The sequence below is a fragment of the Dasypus novemcinctus genome, chromosome 10 (genome assembly GCF_030445035.2).
Source record: "Dasypus novemcinctus isolate mDasNov1 chromosome 10, mDasNov1.1.hap2, whole genome shotgun sequence".
Taxonomy (NCBI): domain Eukaryota; kingdom Metazoa; phylum Chordata; class Mammalia; order Cingulata; family Dasypodidae; genus Dasypus; species Dasypus novemcinctus.
In genome coordinates, this window is record NC_080682.1 from 90,016,681 (window position 1) to 90,027,342 (window position 10,662).

Consider the following 10,662-nt stretch of genomic DNA (forward strand, 5'->3'; position numbering starts at 1 on the left):
ATGTGGAAGATGAACATCACCAATATTAGTGAGTTCATCCTGTTGGGCTTCCCATCTGCCCCTTGGTTGCAGTTTCTGCTCTTCTTCCTCTTCCTCAACATCTATTTATTTGTGCTATTGGAGAATTTGGTCATCATCTTTACCGTATGGGTCACCGTATCCCTGCATAAGCCCATGTACTATTTTCTGGGCACCATGTCCTTTCTGGAGACCTGGTATATTTCTGTCACGGTGCCCAAGATGTTGACTGGATTCCTATATCATCCCAATACCATCTCTTTCCTCGGCTGCATGACCCAGCTCTATTTATTGATCTCACTTGGCTGTACTGAGTGTGTGCTTTTGGCTGCCATGGCCTATGACCGGTACGTGGCCATATGCTGGCCTCTTCGCTATCCAGTCATGATGACCACAAGGTTTTGTGTTCAGCTGACCATCAGTTCCTGGGCGAGTGGCTTTGCTATCTGCATGGCAAAAGTATATTTTATCTCCCAAGTTGCCTTCTGTGGGAACAATGTCTTGAACCACTTCTTCTGTGATGTGTCCCCCATCCTCAAACTGGCCTGCGTGGACTTTGCTATGGCTGAGATGGTGGACTTTATCCTGGCTCTCATCATCCTTCTGTTTCCTCTCTCAGCCACTGTCCTCTCCTATGCCTTCATTGTCTCTACCATCCTCCACATACCCTCAGCCAGTGGACAGTGGAAGGCCTTCTCTACCTGTGCCTCTCACCTTACAGTGGTGGTCATCTTCTACACAGCTGTGATCTTCATGTATGTCCGACCTCAGGCCATTACCTCTTTCAACTCCAACAAATTGATTTCAGTCATATATGCAGTCTTAACTCCCATGTTCAACCCTATCATCTATTGCCTGCGGAACACGGAGGTCAAGCAAGCCATCCGAAAGACCATGGCCAGTGGCCGAGCCCTTTTCTTGAGAGATTCTCTTTGCTGAAGAAAGTCAGTCACTGCTTTTCTTTTCACCATTACTGACATCACCTCGTAAAACACATCCATTTGGGGAAATTCTATAATTATAAACAAGCTTATTTTGTAGCATGATTTAGGGACACGGTATAGAGACCAGAGGAAATTTTCTTTTCTGGCAGATCTTCATCAAATAATTTCTTTGATAAAGCAGTGAGTGAACTAATCAAAACTATAAGAGCCATAATTAGTAAAAGTGTTACAAAATGATTTTATTTTTTATAAAGATGATATTAAGAAAAAAATCAATTATTATCCATTGGTGTTTAGAATTCTTTTGGTGAAGTTTCCCATTTTGATTTTGTTTTGCTTTGAAAGTCTTCTCTATGTTAGGAAGAGTGTGTAACAGAGGTTCTATAGTCAAAATTCTGAAGTATGGCCCTATTCCTTGCTTCCAAGTGGTGACAGGGCTGACTTTGACATCTCATTTTAATTACTTTCCAAAACTTAGGAAAATGAAAGGCAAACGTCCTTCAATCTCTGACAGACTGATAATAGAGTAGAAACCATGGCAGAGAGCAAGAGTATATATTGAGTAAAGTAATATTTCATGCTTAGTTCTTTTCCTTTGTAGAAACCTCTACATGTAATTTTTTAAAGAAACAGCCAGAGGCAAGACCATAAGAAAACCAGTGGCAGTTGGTAAAGCTCACACCTTTTTAGGTAGTGGAAGAATTGGCATTGACAAGATGCCAAGTGCTTTGTTTTAGATGATTCTTGGCCTGAATGTGTAGGATTTTTCCAGGCCTCCCAGAGCATCTCCCCTCTTATCTGTTTTTCTTATGATTTTGGCAAAGTAGATTCCATACCCTAAGGAGTAGTAAGGAGTATATGAAGTTTTTCATATAGCTATTATAAAATGAAAGATGGGAGATGGATTCTACTGGCCCAGAAACAATATTGGATGAATGAAATAATAAATATAGTCTCACCAAAGTTTGAGGATGACAGATATAGTAATTTAATCCAATTTTTTGGAAGTCACATTTTATAAGTTTTAATTGGGCTTTTGATTTATTCAACAATATATTTACTGTGTTTTGACTTTACCTTTTAAGTCCACGACATTCCATTTTTTTATTGATTCTATAAAATATCAAATGAGATTGTTTTATTTTAGTTTTATGTAATATTGGCAACTGAATCATGTACCCCACAAAGGGTATGTTCAGGTCTTAATCCGTAGTCTTGTGTATGAAACCATTTGCTAACAGGACCTTTGAAGATGTTATTAGTTAAGACGTGCCCAAACTGAATGAGGGTGGGGCTTAATCCAACATGGCTGAAGCCCTTATAAGCAAAGTAAATTGGACACTGAGAAAAGCCACAGGGAGCAGCCAGAAGCTGGAAGTCAGTGGAACTAGAAGAGAAAGGAGACAATGGCGTCATGTGCACTGCCATGTGACAGAAAAGCCAAGAAATATCAAGATTGCCTGCCTGACAGAAGATACCTACACTAGAGGAAGAAGCCATCTAGCCTCTGAAACTGTGTACCAATAAATTTCTGTGCTTAAGTTAACCTATTATTTGTTATTTGTTTTAGTTCTAGGAAACCAAAACTTATCTATTAAGATAACTTGGAAGTGTGGTACTTTCCAACTTATGTAAACCTATTAAATTTTACTGACCTTCACTAATTTTAACCTAAATACTGTATATTCCTAATATGTACCATTTTCCTATACTCAAAATATAAGGGAAATATTCATGGTCCTCTTGGGGGCACTAAAAATAATATAAGGTGCTTTATTGTGAATCATATAATTACCTACATGAATGCTAGAATTTTCTAGGCTTTTGTAAAAAAAAATAGGGTTTTGTTGTATAGATTTTGACATAAAATTTGTTATGGCTTAAAATTTGTTGTTATTTGCTAAAGGACAATTAGTGCTATTTTTGAACTCTTACAAGATTATTTTTATACTTAAAATGCTATTTAATTTCAGTTAAACTTCCCTGGCATTCTTATTTATTATAAGGTAAACTATCATCTCTCTTTATAACCTGATATTCCTCTTCTGTCCTAAATTATCTGATTTTTAAAATTTTGTTTGAAAATATTACATTATTTGTTATCCATATTGCCAGTGTCCTACTTTCTTCTATTTTACTTGATTCATTGCAATTCTGAGAATATTATCTTATTTCTTATATAATAGTGCTTTTTCTTTTTCTTTTGCTATGTATTTGATAATATATTTATTTAATTTAATGTTTAAAGTATTTTGTTTTTAAGTGTTTAAAGTATTCAGAAAAGCAGAGAAAATAGTTTAACTGACAACTATGGCCACAAACCAGATTTTTTTTTTTAATCTTTTATTTTTTATTTTCATTTTTTCAAGATTTTTATTTCTCCACCCCTCTCCCCCAGTTGTCAGTTGTCTGCTCTGTGTCCATTTGCTGTGTGTTCTTCTATTTATTTATTTTTTTTTTATTGATTTTGTAAAAATATTACATTAAAAAAATATGAGGTCCCATTCGACCCCACCACCCCCACTGCACCCCTCCCCCCCCCCAGCAACACTCACTCCCATCATCATGTCACATCCACTGCATTTGGTAAGTAAAAAGCTTGAGGTAATTATATTTTGAAATTATGTTGCACATATAAATTTTACCTTGGGAATATATATATGTATTCAATATCAAAAGAATAATATTCAAAGTAGCATTCAAGAAGGAAAGATGGTATTACATACAGCTCAACAGAAATCTTCACACAATGGGAAGGATAGAGAAAGACTAGGTTTTCCTGGACATCTATCAGGCAGTAAATTGGAAGAAATAATAGATAAATTGGCAAAACTGAAGGTAGCAGAAAGTTTCCATTAAAAAAATAGATTGGACAACATCTTTACATAAAATTTTCCATTAATTACCAAGAAATGGGGATTCTATTTTTACTGAGTGCATCAGTAAAGATTCACCAGTAAAGTAAACATTTATTAAAAGATTGATGACAAGGAACTGGCTGACTTGGTTGTGAGGACTGAGAGGGCAAATCCAAAATTCACAGGGCAGGCTGTCAGGAAAGGTAGGCTGGAACTCTTGTGTACTATCCTATGACTATATCCAATGGCAGAATTTCTTCTTCCTCAGGGAAGGCTAAGCTCTGCTCTTAAAACCTTTCAACTGATTAAGTCAGTCTCACCCATAATGTCCAGGAAAATCTCCCTTACTTAAAGCTGATTGATTATGAACTTTACACACATCTACAAAATACATTCATAGGAACACCTCAATTAGTGTTTGGTTGACTAACTGGGGACTATAGCCAAGTCCAGATGTAAACATAAAACTGACCATCACAGTCCACCCCTTGTCAACTTGGCAGTCATATACATCTCCTTAAACCACACTATACCCCACATAAAGACAATAAACAAAGCCATTCTTCCACCTATCATGATGCAACTATCCTGAACACAAATGAAAACAAGAAGATGCAAATTTCTTGGGTGATGTTCATTCTCCCTTAATATACTGTATCTTAAATACTGTGAAGTAAAAGTAATTATTATTAATACCTATTATACTAGATCATAAGGAAGTAAGAGAAGTAAGAAAACAAAACATTTGGCAAATATATACACACATACACACACACAAACATGTTCACAATAAAATAAGGAAGAAATACTCATAACTATTACAGTTCTCCTCTTTGCAACTGGTCACATCTTAGCTAGTGTTGATAACTACCTTCTTCTATTACCCATTCCACATTCTCCTTGCCCTCAGCAAGGACCTCAGGGGACTGTGATTCTTTGCTTCTTGGGAAGACCTGTACTTTTTTTCCTGAAATTTATTAAAAGTCCTCTGATTTGAGTTGTTGTAGTATTCTTTTGACAATAATCACAGTCACAGCAGCAATAAAATACATCCTAAGGGATCTCCTATATTACAGACATAATCTTCCTTATCTCCATTATGTAGTAACAACCCAATTTCCCTTTAATAATCTGGATCAATCACCTATTGGTTAAGAGGCATGAGAAACCCAAAGTGACTAGTGACAGTCTCAAATTCCTGTTCCACAGAATCAGTGTGATGTGTTCTAGTGAAAGCATTCCTCCCTTTGAAACTAATACCAGTAGACCAGCAGGGCCTAAGGTCATAGAGATGGGAAGCAAACATCTTGCTAATGGATGACTAGGCTAATAGGGAGGGAAGTCACACCATTTCTACACTTTGATTTTTGGCCCCATGAATCCTGGCTATTAGAGGAAAAGAAATATATATAGGATGTTAATTTAGAGCATATACAGAATCTTGAAGGACATTGCCCAAACTCTACATAATATTACTACCTTGATAGTGCTGTAACTACATGTTCAAAAGGCCATTCCACAATTCTATCAAGCCAGGTGGTTCAGGATGATGGGGAACATGGTAATTACCAGCAGAGTCCATGACCACAGGCCCATTGCCACCCTTCATTTGCTTTTTTATTTTTAATATACTTTTTTATTTTTAAAGATATTTAGATTTACATAAATTGTACATAAAAATATAAAGGATTCCTATATGCCTTACTCCCCACCCCTTCCACACTTTCCCACATTCACAACATCAGGCATAAATTTGTTAAAATTTATGAACACATTTTGAAGCATTACCACTAAGCATGATTTATAGTTTAGATTATAGTTTATACTCTCTTCCACACAATTTTGTAAGTTATGACTATATATATAATGGCCTGTATCTGTCATTGCAATGTCATTCAGGACAATTCCCAAGTCCCAAAAATGCCCCCATATTATACCTGTTTTCCCTCTCCCTCCCCTCAGAACCTGCAGGGGTGACTGTCTCCACGTCAATGATAAATTTCTTCCTTTGCTAGAATCACAATAAGTCTTTAGTAGAATAACACTAAATCTACTCTAGTCCATTGTATATTCCCCAATCCTGAGGATTTGGGGATGGTGATGTCCACCTCACCTTTAATGAGATGGGGCTTAGATCCTATGGGGCAGATGGATGGGACTATCTTGCAATTGCATACTCTCTCTGTTCCTTGGGATGGTTATTGTCCATCATCATGTCCTTGTTAACTGTCCTGGGTAATTCTAATTAAATGGTGATGAGGTGTTGCAACCCTGTTGAGATTCAGGACCCAGCTGTCACATGGACAGCCCAAAGATTTAAGTCTCTTGGACATACACCTATCAACTCTAGTACAAACTATAGGTTCAATAGAAGGGGCAGAAGAGCCATGTGTAAGAAAACCACAACTGAGTCCAGTTCCGTCACCCTGAGGAGCATAAATTCCCAAATAGGGCCCACTGTCAGGGCACCAAACTCTTGAGCTCTCTGCTTTGCATATAGTGTCAGGATGTCTCCAGAGTCCTCAGGAGCCCCCTAATTTGACACAATATTTACTTTGGTAGTCAATGAGATCCTGCTGAGGCATGCATAAGCATAACCTATGGAATGACCTCTTGACTCACTTTGAAGTCCTTAGCCATATAAACTCATTTGTCTTTACACTTTCCCCCTTTTGGCCAAGGTCTTTTTAAAGTTACATTGCTAGCTGGTGCTTGGTAGTAATCCCTACGTGCAAGGGAGGCTCATCCCCAGGAATCATGTCCCATGATGAGGAGAAAGTAATATATTTACATGCTAAGTTTGGCTTAGAGAGAGGCCACATTTGAGCAACAAAAGGGTCAGGAGGTAAATTTCTAGCACCCTATACAACTAGGATACATTTCCGTTTCAAAAGTAAAGGTTCATAAGTACAGTAATCAATATAAGGGCCTATCAATAGTCCAACCTCCTTCAGTAGTCACTGCCTCTATTCTCAGGGGATTCTTACTATAACTTTAGAGTATGTGGCAGAGCTCTCCAGAATGGGAATTCGATAGCCTGTCAGGTAGCATTTGAATTCCCATCCACTGTGACAATGCCCAATGAATATTTAAACACATTTATATGCATTATAGGTATGCCCCAGGTGTATGTCTTCAAATGCATTCCCCTTCACTGACACCCCACACAAATGACCCTCCCCTGCCACATTTGTAACCCTACTGTTATCCAAAACTTCTTAAAAACAAAGCCAACAAAACAACAAAATACATTTAATAAGCAAGTTAATGAAGGTTTTAAAAATTAAAAATAAAATACAAAATTGAAAAAATTTGAATAAATAATATATAAAATTTAAAAAAATTTATGACATTATGCCTTTCATCACTGTAAGATCTGTTGTCTTGTATGTACAATGACATTTTCTTCTATTTATTCCCCCAGCATCTTATATTTTTCATTTTATCTTCAAGGAAGCTATAGTTTACACAAAAGTGACATACAGAATATAGGGGATACCCATAATCCCAACATCCTCCCCCTTTTCCCCTTTTAATAACATTTTATATGTGAATGGTACATTTGTTACAATTGACGTACAAATATTGAAACATTGTTATTAACCATGGTCAATGGTTTACATTATGGCTTTCATTTTGGACAACAAACTTTTATAAATTTTGATGAAATTTAATATAACCTATATCCATCATTGCAACATCAAGCAGAACAGTTCCATTGCACCCAAAATGCCCCATGGTCCATATATTCTCTCTTTTTTTCATTTCTATTGTATTTTTCGAAGATACATAGATCACAAAAAATGTTAACTAAAAAATATGAGGTACCCACGTACTCCACACCCCACCCCACCCACTCCTCCCACATCAACAACATCCTTCATCATTGTGTCACATCTATTGTATTAGGTGAATACATCTTGGAGCACTGCTGCACTGCATGGATTAAAGTTCATATTTTAGTTTACACTCTTCCCCAGTCAATTCAGTGGGTTGTGGCAGAATATATAATGTCCAGCATCTGTCCCTGCAATACCACTTAGGACAAATCCAAGTCCTGAAAATGCCACCACATCACATCTCTTCTTCCCTCTCCCTGCCCTCAGCAACTACTGTGGCCACTTTCTCCACATCATTGATACACTTTCTTCTACTAGTCACAATAGTTCTATAGTAGAATACCAGTAAGTCCAGTCTCATCCATATTTTATTTCTCCATCCTGTGGACCCTGGAATGGTGATGTCCATTCCCCCTCTATACTGAAAGAGGGCTTAGATCCCACATGGCTGATGGATGCAAATATCCTGCTTGGAGTTGTAGGCACTCTTGGTTCCCAGGTGTGGTAGTTGACCAACTTCGCCTCCCTGCTAGCTGACCTGGGTAAGTCCAATGAACTGGACAGTAGGAGTTGCAACTCTGCTGAGGCTCAGGGTCCAGCTGGCACATGGCCAGTTCAGAGATTCAAGTCTCCTGAGTATACATGAACCCCTGCACCAATGGATATCTAAATATTTTTATATACCCTGTATACATGCCCTGGAAAAATTCCTGTCAAACCATGTGTCTCCGATCAGTAACAGCCCACACCAGCATTCCTCCCCTGACATAGTTGAACCCCTCTGTGGTCCAAAACCACATTTTCTTCGAAAATGAAGTCTATTATATTGCCAAATTCAATTAATAGGAAAATAAAATAGTAATGATAGGTTTAAAGATTAGAAATAGAATACAAACGAATTTAGAAAAACTAAAATGAGGTAAAAATAAATTGAAGTATTAAAAAATGAAAAATACCACAAAACTTTTTTGACATTTTGCCTTTCATCACTAATGGGTGTTGCCCTGTATGTACAGTGGCAAGGCAATCTTTCATTTCTTCCTCAGTGTCTACATCTTTTCTTTTTTTTCTAATTTTGTCCTCAAATAGTTTTAGATCACAGTAAGATCACATATACAGTATAGAGGACTCCCATATATCCAACATCAAACCCTTTTCCCCCTTCTTCTGCAATGATCTTTTTACATGTTCATGGTATATTTGCTGCAGTCGATGTACACAGATACTGAAACATAGCTATTAAGCATAGTTCCATTTTGGTTTACATTATGGTTTATATTTTGACTGTACAATTTCCTAAAAATTTTAGTTACCTTATGGTTTACATTATGGTTTACATTTTAGCCTATAGACTTTCATAAATTTTTGGTGAAATTTAACATATCCTAGTCTGCCTAAGGGTTTGTCAATTTTATTAATGTTCTCAAAGAAGCAGCTTTTGGTTTGGTTTATTTTTTCTTATGCTTTCTTATTCTCAATTTCACTTAGCTCAGCTCTAATCTGTGTTATTTCCTTCTTTCTACTTGACTTGAGGTTAATTTGTTGTTCTTTTTCTAACTCCTCCAGGTGTGCAGTTAGGTCTTTGATTTTAGTTCTTTCTTCTGCTTTAATATAGGCATTTATGGTTGTGAATTTTCCTCTCAGTGCTGCTTTTGCTGCATTCCATATGTTTTGGTATGTTGTGTTGTTGTTTTCATTCATTTCAAAGTAGTTATTGATTTCTTTTGCAATTTCCTCCTTGATCTAATAATTATCTAAGAATGTGTTGTTGAACTTCCATATCTTTGTGCCTAATCTGCTTCTATTTTGTCCAATATTAGTATAGCTACTCCTGCCCTTTTTTGGTTATTGTTTGCTTGTAATATTGTTTTCCACCATTCACTTTCATCCTCCTTGAATCCCTGGGTCTAAAGTGGGTTTCTTATAGATAGCATACAGATGGGTCATATTTCCTTATCCATTCTGCCAATCTGTGTATCTTGACTGGAGGGTTTAATCCATTAACATTCAGGGTTATTACTCTCAAGGGATTACTTATATTAGCCATATTTTCTTTGGATTTGTGTATGTCATATGTTGTTTTTATTTCTCTTTTTGTCTTTTTAGTTGTTCTTACACTCTTCTCCAACTCTGTCTCTTCTGTTTTGTTTGTTTTTTTTTTTCTTTTAACCTGCAGAAATCTCTTTAGTATTTCTTGAAGGGCAAGTTTCTTATTGGCATACTCTCTTAGTTTCTGTTTATCTGTGAATATTTCGAGCTCCCCATCATTTCTGAATGCCAGCTTTGCTGGATAGAGTACCCTTGGCTGGAAATTTTTTTCTTTTAGTACCTGACCTTGTCATACCAATGCCTTCATGCTTACATGGTTTCTGGTGAGAAATCAGCACTTAATCTTATTGAGTTTACCTTGTATGTAATGGTTCTCTTTTCTCTTGCTGCTTTCAATATTTTCTCTTTGACCTGAGCATTAGACAGATTGACATGTATATGTCTTGAAGTAGGCCTGTTGGGATTTATACTGTTTGGGGCACATTGTGCTTCCTGGACATGTACATCCATCTCCCTCAATAGAGTTGTGAATTTTCAGCCTTATTTCCTCCAACACTCCTTCTGTCCCCTTTCCCTTCACTTCTCCATCTGGGATGCCTATAATGCATACGTTAAACACTAGGCATTGCCCCTGTATTGGGTGAGTGTTGCTGTTCAATTAGAGAGTGTGGCAGAGTGCTTCAGGATGGGAATTCATTTTGTGTTTACATTCAAATGCTGAAGTACCTGCTGGATTTTTTCTACCTTTTTATATATCTGTTCTACTATCCATTTGATTTCAGATGTACTGTCTTCAATATACTAATTCTTTCCTTTGTTCAAATCTGAAGTTATGTGCTTCCAGTATATTCTTGACTTCTTGGATTGTGCTTTTCATCACATGGCATCACCATTGTATCTGCTATCATTTTATGTATGTTTACAATTTCTTCAGTATATTCTTCCAGTGTCTTC

The 10,662-nt window shown here is 36.8% G+C and overlaps 1 protein-coding gene across 1 annotated transcript; it reads left to right on the top strand.

Moving 5' to 3' along the window:
* Nucleotides 1-957, top strand: LOC101447751 (olfactory receptor 6B9-like). Its single transcript, XM_004466955.1, has one exon. The coding sequence runs from the start codon at nt 1-3 to the stop codon at nt 955-957; it is 957 nt and encodes a 318-aa protein (XP_004467012.1).
* Nucleotides 958-10,662: the final 9,705 nt, after the last annotated feature.

Excerpts from the sequence above, each read along its gene's own strand:
- LOC101447751 (XM_004466955.1), top strand. The coding sequence starts at position 1 with ATGTGGAAGATGAACATCACCAATATTAGTGAGTTCATCCTGTTGGGC.